This window comes from Zonotrichia albicollis, chromosome 16 (assembly GCF_047830755.1).
Source record: "Zonotrichia albicollis isolate bZonAlb1 chromosome 16, bZonAlb1.hap1, whole genome shotgun sequence".
Classification (NCBI taxonomy): domain Eukaryota; kingdom Metazoa; phylum Chordata; class Aves; order Passeriformes; family Passerellidae; genus Zonotrichia; species Zonotrichia albicollis.
This window is the reverse complement of record NC_133834.1, coordinates 4,237,412-4,255,467: the sequence shown is the minus strand read 5'-3', so window position 1 is coordinate 4,255,467 and position 18,056 is coordinate 4,237,412. Positions and strand designations below refer to the sequence as shown.

The 18,056-nt window shown below is 46.3% G+C and overlaps 1 protein-coding gene across 1 annotated transcript in view; it reads right to left on the bottom strand.

Annotated features, from left to right (window-relative positions):
• The window catches only part of GNA12 (G protein subunit alpha 12), a 40,370-nt gene extending 30,054 nt beyond the window's left edge, over nucleotides 1–10,316 (bottom strand). Inside the window, exon 1 of the mRNA XM_074553259.1 lies at nucleotides 9,628–10,316. Within this exon, the coding sequence (XP_074409360.1) occupies nucleotides 9,628–9,948 (321 nt within the window). The 5' untranslated portion in view covers nucleotides 9,949–10,316. The remainder of the gene's footprint in view (nucleotides 1–9,627) is intronic.
• Between the last annotated feature and the right edge of the window lie 7,740 nt (nucleotides 10,317–18,056).

Sequence of the window (18,056 nt, the reverse complement as noted above, 5' to 3'; positions counted from 1 at the left end):
TGCCTCCATGACATCTCACAGCTTCACACACTTTTGCAAACCATCCCTTGCACACACTCCCATCTTGGCTGCAACTGCAATTGCACCATGCAAACTCCCCACCATGCCCAGTTAAGGACTTAGAGATTTTTTCATGGGATTGTGGTGACTGAGAGCAGCAGGACAGGGTTATTCCAAGGTGTCTGATGTCAGTGCTCAGTGAGAACTGCTGTGTATGAAATGGTTAATCAGCACAGTGTGGGACAGGGGCCACATCCATCCCCTGTGGGTCACCCTGTCCCCTGCCCAGAGCTCCCAGCCCACAGCTCTGACCTTCCTGGGGCTGCTTTAACCCTTCTCCAGCTCACAGCCCCTGCACAGCCTCTCAAAGGGGTGCCTGCAGGTCTGCACAACTCCTGCCTGGATAAAAGAGCTCTGGGACCTCAGTGCCAGTGCATTTCCCCACACTGCTGCTCTGACGTTCCCTGCTCCTGCTGGAGACAGGGAGGTTCTCAAGAGCCTGTTTGTTGTTAGGGAAAGTTTCATTATTTGTGTAGAGAAAACCACAGGACAGTTTCAATCAAGGGTGTACAGACTGCTCCAGTCCTGGAATAGTCACTTATCTGCTGCTCGTTGGAAATGCAGGTTTGACCCTCCCTGAGGAGAAAAGGGAACTAAAGCTGGGTCCCACAGAGCCTGTGGGAGTGGATTAAGCACTGGGAGGGCAGCCATGGGGAGCACGTGGCACCAGCATTGCTCTGACTGTTCCAGATGTTGCCACCAAGTCACATGCAGAGCCTGGTCTGGGACAAAGTGATTCAGTAGTGGGACATCAGCACTGACAAACAGACACACACTGCATGAAGGAATAAAAATACAGGATAGAAACTAGCAGGAATGCTTCCTATGCACACCCACAGCACCTCTCCAAATTTTTAGAACACATCTGCTTCAACATGTGTCTCTAAAACACATCAGGAATGAAAGCTTCACAAAATAAGCAAAATAGTCAATGTTTCTTCTGCTTAACTCTTAGCAGTTAAACGTGTGACTCAGCAAAATCCCCACTAAAGTGAACCTAAACTTAACATTTCTCCATCTCCACAAAACAGTTCCATAAATGCTACAAACAGATGTCAGAAAGATGAGAAGAAACAGAGCAATCACTAAATTTAGATCCTGTGTATTCCTCTTCTCACATCTCAGACTTACTGGTAACGCTGTATTTTGCAAGCTCACTGAGCATTTGATAATCCCTGCCTCATTAATCTGCACAGCAAGTCACCATGGAAAGGTTTCCACTTACTGGACATACAAGAAAGACTTTTCCTACCCCTTTCCTGACAGTTTTTCTGATTTTCTGTGACTATAGAAAATGTCAATTCACTCTTTCACTCACAGGGCTGAACACCATCAATTATGATTCTGTTTTCAAATTTGGACAATGGAAAAAAATAAAGCAGCAAGTTTAGATGGGAAACAAACTTCTGAACACTTCAAGTGATTTAAAGCTTTTGTGCTGCAGTTAAAGCAGGAGCCAGAATAAGCATAGATGGAAAGAATTAAAAGTCACAGCTAAGGAGAGTGTCAGGCATTAGAAGATAAAAAACCAGCAGCATAATGGAAGCACCAGCTAGGGAGGAAAAAAATAGGAAATTCTCTGTTCCATTCCTTTCTTAATAATTTTGAATATATTCAAGTCACTGCATAAATCCCTGGCATGCACAAGACCTGAATGGAATCAGGATAGAAAAAAAGGTGTAACAAGAATGTGCTGAGATCTACCTCATGAAGCACATCTTATACAGAAGAAAGTGCTAACTATAGAAATCCACAGATTTGAAAAGACAGCTAAGGCACAACACACAAGAAATCTAAAGAAATCACAAACCACTTGCAGAAAGGGGATAGACAAAGACCATTTTTCTCCTTCCCCTTGCTAGACAAATATGAGTTATCACAGCTCAAACCCCAAACCTGCACCCCCCCAGGCAGCCAAATGCATTTGCACAGGATGTTGGCCAGAAGCACAAATGGACTCCAAGAGCCATGGAGAAGAATAGATGGAAGCAAAGTCCAGAGAGGACTATTCCATTACATTCCAGATGCAAATCCTGGCTCAGGGAGTTTCCTAAACCAAAGGCTGCCAATAACTGGGAGAGCAACCACAGGATCACATTGCCTGCAGCTCGTACCCCATTTTGGTTGTGGGCTGTTCTTTCATGTCACACACAAAGGCTGAGCTCCTCAGCCTGACACAGCACAGCTGTCTGGAGCACGTTTGCTGCTCACCAGCAGGAAGGTTTTATGAGCATTTACACAAATGTTCATTACTAGGACAGGCTCAAATGCAGTTTTTCTCCTTTATTTTTGAGAGCATTCTAGCTTTGAAAAAAATCCAGGTTTTCTTGTATTTTTCAATAATATTTAAATGAATTTGTGGGAATTATTAGAAAGGTTATCATGAGCTAACTTGAAGCCAGAGATGTTTGCAGTATTTAAAGAGCAGCATGATTTAAGCACATCTTACATCTGTAGTTACACTGCTACATAACACAAAACACTCACTTTGTAAATTATTCATATGCTCCAGCACTTGAAGGATTCATTATCCCTAAAACCTCACACCTTTCACCAGATGGACCAACTCAGAGGCCAAGTGAACACCCCTCAGTGAAGCACCAAACATAAAACTGGCACAACAGGTTGGGGAGCCCTTGCTCACAGGCAAGGCCAGGTTCTTCCATGCAGTCAAGTGATCAAAAACCCGATTCAGGGTCTAGAGAGAACCTGCAAGTAGAGAGTTTGTTACAAACAGAAGAGTTTCCTACGGTGCATCTTCTCAGATAATTTTAGAGAATTACTACTGAGAAAGAGAGCATAGACAGCAGAGTAACTGTTACACATGAGATACTACAGCAGCTACTTTTTACATATTTACCTTTGATACACTGCTCAACCTCACAGCAATGCCCAAAATCTCCATCATCTACGTGTCAGTTATGGACTTTACTGTCCTGAGAGAGGAGCTGAGCCCTCCCTGGGGGCTCAGGTCACAGCCAACAGGCACTGCTGTCTCCTCCTAGGGCTGCAAACCAGCAGGAACACTGCAGGCACAGGCAGAGCCCAGGCTGCTTCCTATGAGTGTTTTTCCTCTCTGCTGTTGACAAGGAACTGGCAGAAGTCTGGGGATCTCATCTCACAGAGACCAATCTATACCAGAGCTGCTGCCAACAGGATTGCTCCCACCTCAGCCCACAGATATTCTGTGGAGCCAGAGGAACAATACAAGGTGATGAGGAACACAGGTCCAGCTGCAGAGTTTTTAAAAATAAAGTTGTCAGTGTTAGCAAATATAATCATATGCACTGTTTGTAAATTGCTGTCTGAGCACTGCAGAGAAGTGACCTACTACAAACAGAGTGACAGCAAGACAATCAGATTTTCACAGCACACTATCATAAAAGCATTAACAGAGTTTTTCTTTGATCTCTGTCCTTGAAGCATTATGCCAAGCAGGAGTAGAGAACCCAATGTCATTCAGGATATGGTTTCACATTACAGAACAGCTAAAAAATGAGGTACCATCAAAAGGGGCATCTTGCCTGGCAGTGGAGTTCCACCCTCTTCTGTTTGATAGGTTTGTCATTTGCCTGAGCCCACAATTCAGCGAGCAAACATCACCAAGAACCTGGCTATTCACACAAAAAGTGATTTCCACTGGCTGTATTAGTTTGCTGTGAGGTGAGACACACACAAGGGTAGGGGTGGGAGCAGCACCAGTTGGCCCAGTTAGACAACAAAAAGGCTCCCCAGTTCTGCAGTCCTTCACCACTCACATATTCCAGTACCACCCAGGTGAGAGCAGGGTAAACAGCAGAGGGGACCGACCTTCCAGGCCAGCATACAAATAAAAAATGTAACAAAGGGGAAGTGTCATTTGCCTAGTCCACAGGAACACAAATATTAAAAAACATTTGGATTAGCCACCGAGTCTCTGGATTGGGAGCAGCAGTGATGTCTGCTTGTCTGGAAACTCTGAAAAGAGTCCTTGTGTTTGAGTGAGCCCAGTGAAATGACGATAAATGCAGCAGAAGGAAAATACCCACTGCAAACTTTACTTGTAACTCAGCACAGGGGAGAGATGATGACCTCAGAGATGACGCTCAGGACCTCACAAAAAGTTCTCAGTTCATGCTTTCAGACTTGTATCAGCAGCTTTCTCCTTGCCCTGAGAGCATCCCACCAATATCAGCTCACAGTCACTTCATGCTTTCAATACAGGAGACATCCCAGAGGTGTCCCTGCCACGCTGCCCTCATGGATTCAGTCCCCAGCACATTCAGTGCCAGGCTGGACCAGCTCCTGACCTTCACTGGGCTGAAAAACCCCAGGCAAGGGGTGGAAACTCATTTGGAAACTCTGCAGCCTCCAAATCCTTTTGGCGTTTTCCTGTTGGAATTTGCATTGAACTTACTTTTCCAGACAATGTAAACTAGAGCTTGCTCCAAAGATTTCCTGTAAACATTTTTACAGGACAATTTGCTAATTTTTTGTTGCCAATACCGTTTCCAAGTTAATTATAAAACTAACCAACTGAATAAGTTGGGAGTAAGCTCCCAAATTTAGTCACTTCAGTGACTAAACTTTTGTCTGCAAGACATCAAAGAATGTGCCTGCAGTCTCCAGGGACTAAGTCATGTTCTGCAATACTAATGACTACATCACAAGGGCATTGTGAGCTCCATTTTGGAACTGCTATGAATATTTATCATTTATTACTGACCATCACTCCTCTTCCAGTATCTGCCATGATGAAGAGAGATTGCTGACTCCCAGCCCAAGCAAGAGACACCCCAAATGCAAAGGGAGCACCAGAGTTGATAGAATTTACATTTAAGATATAGAAAATACACCAACTGGAAGTTAGTAAGAGATTCATTGATGAAATGAGCCTGGAACAACAAGATCAGCAAGATTCATGGGGGTTTTTTGTCTTTTCTACATAAACTAGTGAATATTATTTTTCTTAATAAAATAAGCTCAGAGTAAAGATAATCACAATTAAAAGACTGTTCTAGTACAGAACTTTAGCACTTCTATATTAAAGATTCTAATTAACCACAGCCCCTATGCTCTCCTTGTCATTCCTGTGAAAAGAAGCTGTTCCAGCAGAAAGGGGACTGACACTGTCCTGAGAGCAACTCCTCCCACAGCTGGGTCCCAGCTCTGCAGCAGCAGCTGGAGTGTGACCGTCACCACCTCCTAAGGGGCTTCCAAAGCCATCTGCATGCAAACCCAGGGAAGCTGGAGTCAAGGCAATTTAAAGAGTAACCTGCTGCATTTCCCCTGAGTTTGTAGGCCACTGTAATAAACAGGCTTACACTATAAATGAGTAACTTGGTCACTTCCAAGTGCAGCTCCCAAACAAACTGAGGAATAATCTGTTTCCATGTGCCAGTGTGTATCTGTACCTGGCTGCAACTTGAAAGTTGCAAAAGAGTTTTCTTGGTTTGTTTGTTGGTGACAGGAGGTACAACCTTCCTTGAGCCACCATAAGCACAATTTAGGTACATTCAAGGTACACAGAGTCCCAGCAACAGCCCAGGTTTAGTATTAATTGCAGAAGTTTAAAGTTCTTAAAGCTGCCTTCAGCACCAGCCACTCATTTCACTCAGCTGCCACTCACACTCCTGCTGTCAGGGAGAAATGCTCTCAGGTATCCCCTCGTGTATTGCAGCTGCACTCAAAAGTCCCAAAGGATTGCTCCTCAAAGATTTTACACGTTCAGAATCTTCCCTTGTTTCTTCCCCACTCAGAGCTCACAAATGATCACACATAATTTCCTGTGTAGTCCTTCCCTCTGCAATTCCAGGCTTTTTAATTCCTTAGTCAATCATTACACTTCAGGCCACAAATAAGAAGAAAACACTGCTGGATCTACTGAAACCTTGAGCTGGTATTTCCATTCTCAACAGGAAAACTAACATTACCAAAAGAGCTCAACAGATTATACTTCAGGCTTCTAAAAGCTGAACTTTTTCTCTCTTCAGATCAAAATCTCCTAAACAAGCTGGTGCAAGTACCACTCTGGTGCTTGTAGATTGCTGTAATTATTTTCTTATGCAACTAAACCGGGTTTTTTTAAGCAGCATGATATTCACATACTTGAAACAAAAAAACATTTAGACAAGGAACATCAGAGTTGTGACCCGTTGAGTGTCTGAGCTCTTTAACTTTTATCAAAGGAAGCAAATAGAGTAGCAAGGCCAACCCATCTGTTTTGGATGGAAGGCACCAGAAAATTCCTGTAGCTATAGTTGAAAAGCATCAAAATAGTCTGGAATGCCACCAAACATTGCTTAGATTTAAAACTTAAGGTACATGACAGTTTTCCAGCATAGCCAGGAGTCACCTTAAAATTCAGGCCTGGGCAGGCAGACAGCCCTGTCCTGTGCATTTTCCTTTTCCAGGTGGGTGTGCTGAAGTCCTGAAGCCTGTGTACTCATACCAGAACATTAACACTACTGCTTTTCACTTCAATCATCAAAAAGTTCCAAAAAGTTACTTTGAAACTTAGCCTCGATTAACAAGCAAAACCCGAGTTAACCGATGACTATTTACCTTCAACCAAAGCAAAACTCCTGTATTTGAATACCAGCCCACAAATGCCAGAAAAAGCTAGCAAGGCCCTGAACCATCACCTGTACTAAATGGAAAAGTAAATTCTGTATCATAGGTTTATTTTGCTTCAGCATTTTGTTTCTGACTAGGGTTTCCCCAAAATGGGAGATGAGAACCAGAGAGAACAGGGTAAGCACAGAACTCGGCATTAAGAAGATATCAGAAAGGCAAGAAGGTGAAAACTCAGAATGAAGTGGAAGCTGACACTAATGCCAATTCATACTTAGCACTGTTATTTTCAGAGAGGTTTCACATTGTGTTCCCTGAAGCAGTTTCTTCATTCTCCATAAGCTGTACAGTTGCCTAAACACCACTGCAACAAGCATTTCAGAAATATCCAGCACTGTTACAAGAGCAGGAATGCTCCTCCTTCAGAGAGGAGTTTAGTCATGGCTGGAAAATGAAAATTGACCATTTAATCCCAGAGATTTACACTGCATTTCTAACTCAGATCTCAGTGCTGCAGAAGCTTAGGGGGACCATTGTCTGACCATGCTGAGCACTGTGTGGAAAAACGGGCTAAGGTTGCTGCAGCTGTACTTGACAATGTCACACAGATTTAAATGCTATTTGATAGGATCATTTCCACTTCACATTGTCCACATATAGCACTAAAAATTCATCTGAGATCTTTTATTGCCAGTTAAACACACGGGGATCTTGGCTTCATTAAGTCTTAGCCAGTGATCATTGAACTTCCTGAAAAAGTGAAAAGGACCTGCAATCTAAACACTCTGGTACAGAAAGAGCAGCAATCTCGTGCACTTGACAATTTCCACCGTCAAAGAAGCTAAATAAGTTTACTTTAACACTGGATGTTTATCCACATTTAATGCAACAGAGTATTACACAATTACCCTAAAATAAAAGCACTGACAATCACTGCTTTGAGAGCCGTTATTCTGTCCTGGTATTTGATTTCTTCCTGATGATTATGGCAGAATATCAAGGTGTTATCAGGTTTCTCTCAGATGAGCAAAAATGCAAACAAAACATCTACTGCCTTCCCACCAGAAAACTCTTCTAGCTCATGTTTGCTCTTCCTCCTTCAGAGTGACTATTCCCAAGCCATTCCCCAAAAACATATGGGGGAGTATAAATTGTATTATTGTATACAAGAGCCACCTGTGTTATCTGGAGAAGCAAGAAGGACCCAAAGGAGAGCCCCAAGCTAACTTTAACACTCCCAAATCACCACCTGCAAGGCCAAAAGGGCAATCAATCTGCTGAACCATATTGACCCACTTTAAAGCTACTTCCAAATTTTATTTTCAGGATTAGGAGAGTTTAAAAAGTTCAACTGACATAGTCCAAGAAGTTCTGTTAACTATCAGAACACCTGAGTGCTATCTTGAGGACCAGGATTCTACTCTGAATTCTGGAAATCTACCCAGGAGTGTTTCAAGTGTGTGATTCTGCCTCCCCTACTACAAGGAGGAGACACTTTTCTTTCCAAAGCACACCAAGTTCTACTGCTGAAAGCTGTACACCTTCTGCATACATAAAATATTACATCATTTTACCATAACTGCTACTGCTTAGACAACTGAAAGAGGAAGGAGTCTCAGATTTTTCCATTTTCACAAACTACTTCCCTAAAAGCTTCTCCCACTACTTGAAATTAGCAGCAGCAAAAAATAAATCACTGACAGGACCACAATAAGCATTAAGACCTAGAATAAGACTCCTTATTTCTAGAAATACAGATTTAAAAAATCATAACACTCTCTTTGCTCACACAACTACAATCAGAGAGAAGCTTCTGAATTTCAACTTTCTTGCAGTTAATGGGCTCCAGCCTGAAAATGGACAAAAAAGAGGAAAAGAAAATTAGACAACAATTTTCCTGTTCATTAACAGAAGTGAAAGCCCTTTATGGAATAGCAGCATTCTTAAAAACAAGAGTCATTGTATGCGTGCACTTATTAAGTGCACATAAAGCTTCTATTTAAACACGAATCTGGAAACTCAAAAGTAACTCGTTATCTTTAACTTGCACAGTTCCCTTTCCTTTAACTTTCTATGAAATCTCACAAAGCCTCACAAATCCATGCCCACAAAAGAATGGTGACGGTCCTACAGAAAAATATAGGCAGGAAAGCAGCATTTCTTTTAGGGAAAGATTATGAAGATGAAGAGAGAAACACTCCTGAGTGAGCTTTTTATGTATCTTCTAAAATGTGATTACTTCTACCTGCACAGGGCATCAAGACTTGTATCCCTGAAAGGAACAAGGCTGCTTTTCCCTAGTTACAGAAATGTTGGTCTGTACACCAAAGGTTCTACCAGCAGCTTTTACAGTCTCCAGTCAATAGAGAAACATGCTGCCAGCGCTATAAAACCTGCACACACACTGAAAGAAAACTTTCCTGCGAAGGCACCAAACCAGAGTTATTTCCATTTCAGCTCCAGGTTTGGGAACACCCCACACTGCCCAGCTCTGCGGGCCTACGCTCTGCATTTCTAAAGATGCACCTAGTAAGTAACAACCACTCGCAGCCACAACATCTGTACCAGGAGCCCTTTCTTGTCCCACCTCCAGGTGTACAGACTGGGGACACTTTGCAAAAGCAGAGAAATCCCTCCTCATTTCTTCAAACCTTGAAGTTTTTCCAATTCCGACTTCGAGGATGCTCTCATAATGTTTTTTCCAGAAGGCAGGCCACACCTATATCCTCTTTCCTCTGCGTTTCCACAAAGCTTTTCTCAATCCCCTTTGCAGGGAAATTTCCTTGGAGCCTTTTCCACGGAAGCTTTCAGCCGGAACCCGCATTCCCCGGGCCCCCGCAGCCCAGAGGTGCCCGCCCTCCCAAACACCTGCCCCGAGCCCCTCACGGAGCACCGGGAGCCGCGGCGGGGCAGGCGGGGGGCGCGGCCGCCGCCCGGCCGAGCCCTCACATCCCTTCCCGACGGCGCTGCGGGATGTGCCGGCCTCCGGCCCCGCTCCCCTCGGCCGCCCCTCACCTTGAGGATGTTCTCGTAGATGGTGGCCCGGAACTCCAGCAGCGCCTTCTGGTCGAACTCGCGGCCGTGGATGATCCGCATCTGCTTGAGGAAGGTGGACTTGCCGCTCTCGCCGGCGCCCAGCAGCAGGATCTTGACGAGGCGGCGCACGGCGCGCCGCTCCCGGGCCAGCATCGCGTCGATCTCCCGGCTGCGCCGCCGCGCCTCCCGCTCGGCATCGCGGCTCCGCTCCTTGGCGTCCCTCCGCGGCTGCTCCCCGGCGCGGCCCGCGGCCTCGGCCGGCAGCAGGCAGCGGCTCAGGGTGCGCACCACGCCGGACATGGCGGCGGCGGCCCGGCCGGAGCGCTCACAACGCCGCCGCCGAGACCCCGAGCTCCGCCAGCATCGGGCGGAGGCCGCCGAGACGCTGCGACCGGGAGGAGGAGCAGCCGCAGCCGGGGGCTACGGGCCGGGACCGCCCATTCCTCGCTCCGGCTCGGCCGGGGGAGGGGTGCGGACGGCGGGGCGCGGCCCGCAGGCCCTGCCCGGGGAAGGGGCGCGGCCGCTCCGAGGGGGCTGCGCGGGGCCGGGGGCGGCGGGAGGCGCCCGGAGCCCTCGGCGCGGGGTCGCGGCGGTGCCGCGGCGGGCGGGGGACACGCGGCCCCGGCCCCTTGCCCTGAGCGCCGCCGCCCGCGCGGGGAGGAGACCGCTCCGCCCTCATTGGGCGGTAGCGCTGTCGCTCAAGGCATCCGTTCTCCAATTGGATGAACCGGCATGCGGGGCGGGACCAAGCCGGTGACGCGGCTCAGGGCGGGCAGTGCCGGGAGGGGCGGGGACAGGAATGCGAGCACCAATCATCAGCGAGAGGGCGTGACCTCGCTGCCGAGGGCGAGGCCTGGGTGGTGGGCGCACCGCCCGTGGCGTGACGTCACGACAACAACACGGCACATTGAGTGACGTCACGCCGCGTCCCGGATGACGTCAGGCGGAGCCGCTCCTGCGGGGCCTGGGCGAGCCCTTGGAGTCCCGAGCCGGCGGTACCGAGGCGCTGTTTGTAACGTGTGGGTCAGAACCCAGCGGGGTTTGATCTCACCAGACAACATGCAGTGACTTTAAAAATTGTCATCGCTGACGTCATCAGGGAACACACCTCCATAGCACTGCACCATCCGCAGATCCTTGCTCAGCCAGATTAAATGCACAGGGATTTGTCCCCCCAGCCCCGGCTGCCCCCAGGAGCTGATCCCGGTGGATCTGGCCCAGGCTGAGCCCGCTGCCCTGGGCCTGCCCTGGGTGCTCCATTCCCTGCTGCCATCGGGGGTAACTCCTCACAAACACTGCACCAATCCAGGCCCCACTGCTGCCGAGGTGGGGATTAAAGTATCAAAGTACACCTTTGAAAGAAAATCCCCCTCGGTCTCGTGATTAGGTACTGCAGGGAAAAAACCATTTTGGGAAGCAGCTGGTGTGGGATCAGTGAGCAGTGGCTGGGATCCCAGACCTTCTGGCTGCAGAATGAAATCATAAAAGACAGACACATGTCCTCAGTTCTATGAGATCATTTGTCCTTTCTGCATTACTTCTGTCTGTGCTTACAAGTATTTATGGCATAAACATCTATTCAGTTTAAGTTGTTTATCCTCCCCAGGCCTGTTCCAAACACGGGACACAGGAATAGAGAGATGAGGGAAACTACTAGAATGACTGGGATTTCATAGAATATTAAGGATGCTGAGTCCCAGGCTGGTTTGTGTTGGAAAGGACCTTAAAGCTCATCTTGTTCCACCCCCTGCCATGGTAGGGACACCTTCCACTAACCCAGATTGCTCCAAGCCTTGTCTAATCTGACCTTGGACACTTCCAGGACTGGAGTAGCCACAGCTTCTCTGGGCACCTGTGCCAGGGCCTTAGCACTCTCACAGGGAACAAGTTCTTCCTAATATCCAATTTAAATTCCCCCTTGTCCTATCACCACCCTGTCAGAAGTTCCTCTCTGGCCTCCTTGTAGGCATTGGGACATCTTAGAAGGTCAGGGAGTCGCAGATCTAAAAAAAAAAAAAAAAAAAAAAATTACAGAAAACCTTTCATGGAGGTGAGAATCCCGTGTGAGGATTAATCCCACTGAGATGTCAACTCTTCCCAAAGTCTGAGTGTTTTTCTCCCTGGCAAAAAGAGACATTTCAAACCACATTTAGATATTGGAGATTTCAGGAGACCAGCACAAACTCTTAGTCCTGAGCCATTCCCTACAGAAGTTTCTTGAACAGCTGCCCTTCCATGCTCTTACCCTTCGGTTGTGTTTTGAGCCTCAGGAGCGGCTCATTCCCCATAAAAAGCTGCTGTAGTTCAGGAGTTTCCCACTGGATGTCATGATTGCCCCGCCAGAGCCCAGCCACAGTGGTGGGATGGAGACAAACAACCCAACCCGAACCCCCGATCTCTGATTTTCACCACAGCTGAGCACTCAGGGCTCCCGCTGGCATCCACAGATGTTAGACTGCCTGGAAATCAGGAGCTGTGCAGGGCCCAGATTGGCGTTTTCTGATGAGCTCGGTTTCTCCAGCCCCTCTGGCTTTGTCTGTGCCCTACTTGAGGTTCTCTTCAGACTTGAGGTGCTGAGGGGTTTTGGCAGGGAGTTCAGTAACAGTGAAGTCTCACTCCAATGACAGACCTGCTTCATCTGGGAGAGGGAAATTGCGGTACACAATAAACTAATCAAATAAATCAGTTGCCAGACGTCCTTAGTTCTCCATGCATTCATCCATGAAAGCAGCTTTCAACAGCTCCCATCGAATTGTCAAAAGGAGAAGGTCCAGCCCTGCCTCCATCCCCCGCAGCCCCGCGGTTCCCCATGGAATCCCTGGAGCAGCACAGAGCTGAATTCTGTTTGCTCCTGCAGCAGCCCAGGGCTCACAGCCATGTGACAATCCCCATTGACAGCCCTGCAGAGGCTTTGGCATGAGCCTGAGCAGGAGGTGAGAGTGTCCCTGATGAGAGTCAGGTTTGTTGTCAGCCTCAGAGAATTCCTTTTCCATTTTCCTTATTACCTGTCCAGCTCCATGCTTCCAGTTTGTCTCCCTTTATGCTTAGGCTGAAATTTAAACAATTTGTATTGATACAGAATAAAATAAAGCAACATCAATTACTTCATTTTTCTATTCTTTTACCTCCTCAGTTTTCCTTTTTTTCCTTTTTTTTTAAATATTTCTACTCTGTTTTCCTCTTTCCCATCTCTGTTTCTTCTTATCACTCCTGTTCTCTTTCTGCTGATTCTGCAGCTGCTTCTGTTCCTTCCTCTTTAATCTCCCATGGAGAGAGGGAAAAGATTAAAAGATGGAAGAGAACAGAGACCTGGAGGATAGAAAGAAAGGGAGATTCAATGAGGGAAGCATTATTTCCATTCCCCCCTTTGGCTATGAAGCAACTGAATTATGAGCAGAAAGATGGGGGCTCTTGGGGGAAAGGCTGGGGAATAAACTTTGGGGTTTATCTGCAGAACATCTGCAGATGAAAGCTGGAAAAGTGTCTGGCAGCTGGAGGAGGCAGTGGCTGCTTGTGCATGAAGACCTGACTGCAGATGGGAGTGACAGCAGGAGCCCAGGGGGAAGGAGCTGCTGCCACTCGAGCTGAGGGTGCAGCTGCTGGACCCTGCATTAAAAACTGACTGTCCCACCTGGGACATGGCTGCTGTCCCCTGGGTGCCACCAGACACCAGAAGAACATTTTGCTCTGTGAAACTGAGAACCAAATAATCCACAAGGAGGATTTGCTCCTGCTGCAGTAGCAGCACCTTGCAGCAATGCCAGAGCTACTGCAAATGCAATCAAAACTCCAGGGTTTAGGCACAAAACTGAAGATCTTAACAGGATGGCCAGGAAAGGTGTGCAGTGATGGAATCACCCAAAGTGATAAATCACCCACCCTGTGCTGGTGGGCAAACGGAGTCAGAGTATTGAACTGTAGCTCCCACAGGGCAGGTGCACTCCTGGCTTAGCCTGGGTGATTTGAAGATATCTGGGCCCTTGAATTGCTCATTGTGCATGCAGGCAGCAAAGCCTGTAGTTCTGAAGAGCATTTATGATCTAAACTCCTTTTGCTGCTTCTCTGTTGAGACTGTGACTCTCTTTGCCTGAGGAGGTGCTGGAGTTTATGTGCACTTCAAGCCTTACCTAAGCTGGTAGTTTTGTCGTGTTAAAAGTGCCATGTTCTGCTTATTGCATTCTCCAGGTTTTATATGGCTTTTTCAATGGCCTTCTCTCTGCACACTCCCCATGGCAGAATGAAAAAGTGCAGAGAGGCAAAGGGAATAACATTCTCCTGCTCAGGAATGAGCAAGAGCAGTTCAAACAGATCAACCATTTTCTAGCAACATCATTAAGTATATAGGAACCTTCTGGTACTAAAGTATGAGTTTTTTGCTGTAGGTATTGAACCCTTGGCTGGTTGTTATCTGCAAGACTTTATGATCCCTATTCTATTCTCTTTCTGAGAGATCCCAATTTTTTGAAGTGCTTGCAGTCTTAACACTTGCGCAGCCAAAGAAAACTGAAGTAGTTTGGCATCTCTCAAGAAAAAAATCCACTTATTAGTGAATTTGTATCTCAGTATTTGCCTTGTCCCTTTTAATGCCACTGGAAGGGCTGAGAGAATGGGGTTTGTTCAGCTTATAGAAAAGGTTGAGGGGACACCTTATCTATCCCAGTATTTTTAAAATATTTTTTAAAATATTTAAAGGATGTTTAAAAAATGTTTCAGGGGTGGCTACAAAGAAGTTGGAGTCTCCCTCTTTACCAGGAGTCACATGGAAAGGACAGGGGGAATGAGTACAAGTTATCCCTGGGGAGATTCTGACTGGACACAAGAGGAAAATTTTTCAAAGGAAGAACAATCTGTCATTGGAATAATCTCCTCAGAGAAGTGGTGGATTCCCCAGTATTGGACACTTAAGGTTCAGCTGGACAGGGTGCTGGGACATCTTGGCTAGACCAGTTTGTTTGCCAAGAAAGGCTTGACCAGATGATCCTTGAGATCCCTTCCAATGTGGGGCGGAACTCTATGATTTCCGTGTATTCTGATTTTTGATTGTGTTTTCTTTCCCCTTTGATAGCTCTGAATACAGAGGCTGCAGAACCTTTGGTTCATACTGTTGTGAGTTCTCTTGCAGTGGATTCTCTTGCAGTGGCCCAGCCCAGCTGCCACCAAGCAATCAAAACTCCAAATTATGTCAAAGCAATTACTCCTGCTTCTCTTATTAAATTGGCAGCCACTATTTTTTCTTTTCCATGTGGTATTTTCATCTTCTGTCCCACAGAAGACACATTACTCATATACATAAAATATGTGAGTCGTGACACTTCATGGAGTTAATTTTCACTATTTTCAGACTGCTTGACAGCAGCCTGTTCTCCTTCATTAAACACCAGCCAGTGAGTGGATTAGTTTACTTTCAGAACACAAAACCTCATATTAATCCACAAACAATTAATTATTGAGAGAAGACAAGCATATTTTGAACCCAGCCTGTGACTTTCCTACTTATTTCATGCAACGAGGCATGATCTGTGTAATTCCAGGCATGTTCTGCCAAGCATCCTGAAGCTCTTAGTGAAGATTGGATATTAGGAAAATGTCCTTTCCTGTGAGGCCCTGGCACAGTTTCCCAGAGCAGCTGTGGCTGCCCCATCCCTGGAAGTGTTCCAGGCCAGGCTGGGCAGGGCTTGGAGCAACCTGGGATAGGGGAAGGTGTTCCTGCCCAGGGCAGGGGAACCCAATGGTCTTCAAGGTCTCTTCCAACCAAAGCCATTCTGGGATTCTGTGAAGTTCCTGCAATTACCCCTCAGGATGATGAACCTTGGTTCTGAGAGTGAAGAAAGATCAGAAGTTGAGGTTCTTCTCCAAGTGTTTCCTCAGAGGGCACAGAACCTGGGGCTGTGGGACCTGAGTGCGGCTTTCTCAAGTTCTGAGTTCAAAATCTGGGGACACATTCCTGCAGCAAAAGGGACAGAACAGGCTCAGGCTAGCTCCAGTGCTCTCAGGGTCCAGAAAAACTTGGCATTGCAGAAAAAAGTTAAAAGCAGACCTAAGTCCTGAAAGCATTTGGACTCTGATTTTGAGTACAAAAGACTCCAGCAATAAGTAGCTTTGTCAGTGTAGGTGCATTTTCTTTAGTCATCTATGTCATAAAAAGTCATTAGAAAACAAGATGAGTGACATTAAGAGGGGGAAAAAAGGGCACAAATCTATAGATTGCCAAACAAAACCAAAGCCCTGGGAGCAGAACCTCACATATTTGCTGCCAAGCTATGTCCATTTTTTCTGCATTGTTTTAAAAGTGACTTTTCATCTGGTGATGCAGAGCCAAATATCTGCACTGGTGGCATGTATCTCCCCAAACTCATCAGAAATTAGCAAGCCTTAATAAAATTTATGCATGGCTTGCTATTGCAGTTCCACATCTAAAGGGAAAACAGATGTTCTCTTTAGTTATTCTCTTCATGTCCGAAGGATAGCTGTTGGTTACAGTTTGTGTTTAAAAAAGCTGGTGCTGAAAAGGTTACAAATGATGCAATTTTTGCAATCCTACTCCAAAGCTCTCTGTGAACCTGAATTGCTGAGGTGACACTTGCAGATGCCTGTCACCCACTTACCAGCCTCATATTTCTTAACACCTCCACTTCAGGACGAATAAATGGAGCAGAGTTCCCAGTATTTGCCTGAGATCACTGGCAGGGTGGCTGGCCAGGTTCCCAGCCCTGGGCTGCATCCATGGGGAGCTTCCTCAGCCTGGGCTGGTTCTGAGCTGAGGCAGAAGGGATGGATGGTGCATCTGAAAGGTGGCATTAGACCTGTCACTGGATGGGCCCCTCAGCTTCAGCAGGAAGAAGGGAAGCTTTGATTCTTCGCCTCCCTCAGCTGGATCCTTTCACTGAGCACACGTGCACACTGCCCACAACATTCCCTGCTCACGTTGCAGATGGGCAATCTTTGCTCTTTCTGTTTTTACACAAATATTTCCAAGATGTGCAAAAACTGTTGGCACTTACAGTGAGTGTTTGCCATCTGAGAGAGTTTGCCCCTGCAAACACGGATGTGTGCGTGCACATCTATCTGAAATTCATGTTTTACTTTGCAGATGTGTGTCAAACACAAAGCCTTTCAAAATGTTAATATTTGTTTGTTTCTACAACATATTTATTCACTGCTCCCTGAATGAAGGATCCCAAGCCTTCTTTATTTCTCTGCAGTTACCAAGTGGACATTGGTATAAAAAGCTGCTCTCTATCCACAAAAATTGTCCCAAAAGAACAGCAAATGAAGTAAATTGTAGACTTTGGTTTAATACCCTTTCTAAACGTTTATTCAAACAATCCTTTTTAGCTTGTGAATATTCATGATCTTACAATTAATATGAAAGATAAACACTTACACCACACCTAAATGTGACAACCAGCTAATTTAGGAATTATTGCTCTCCCAAAAAGGGAGAAGGAATAGGCTCTGTCACTTAAAGAAACGATGGCAAATGATGCAAAACCCAGGTGGCAGGAATGCAGAGAAGAGCTGGCAGGAGCTAACCAGATGAGTGATCAGCATTTTATTCAGACAGTGTTCCAGCGTCCACCCAGAGGAGATTAAGTATCCTGTCCTCTCAGTGCAGAGAAGGAGAAATAAATCAGGTTTTACCACAACGAGGGTGGCAGGGAGTTAATTAGGAATGGAAAAAATATATTTCAGTTTGAAAAGGAATAAAAAAATGCTCAAAAGAAGGAACTGAAATACACTGAAAACATGTTGGAACCCACCTGGGAGGCTGAGTGAGAATCCTGCCCGGGGATCTGCAGCCACAGGGGACTGACACAACAGGTGATGCCGACAGCTCTCTGAAAGCTGCAGTCCAGCAGCCAAATGCTGCTGCTCTGAGATGTTATATGAAAGCAGACATTTCCCATAGCCTGTCTCATGTTAGAATCTCTCCAACCACAAAGTGTATAAAAAAGGCAAGGTTGCATAAAGAAATAAAAGAACCTTCGTTTTCTCCTTAACGTAGTTTTTAAAAACCGCAACCTCGTTAAAGTCAACAGGAATTTGCTCCACATCTCTTCTAATTTGCCTCCCAGGAATTGTGCAAAACTAGAAGATGACAGATTCTGCTATTAGACCAAGCAAAGCTACACCAGAAAATTAGCAGAAGCCACAAGCAGCAGAACAGTGGTGAAACCACCTTATTGCCTCATGTTCAGTGATTTCCATTAATGATTTAACAGCAAAGGTCAATTAAATGAGTGGTGGATGCTGATACCCACTGGCTGGGGCTCTGCTCTGGGCTGTTGGAGCACATGGATATGCTAAAGCAGGAGAAGCTTCCAAAGGCAGTGCACCATTCCCCCTGGCCTGATCCGAGGTTAGATGTGCCTGGGGCATTTCCTGTGCTCCTAGCGAGGATCAGTTCC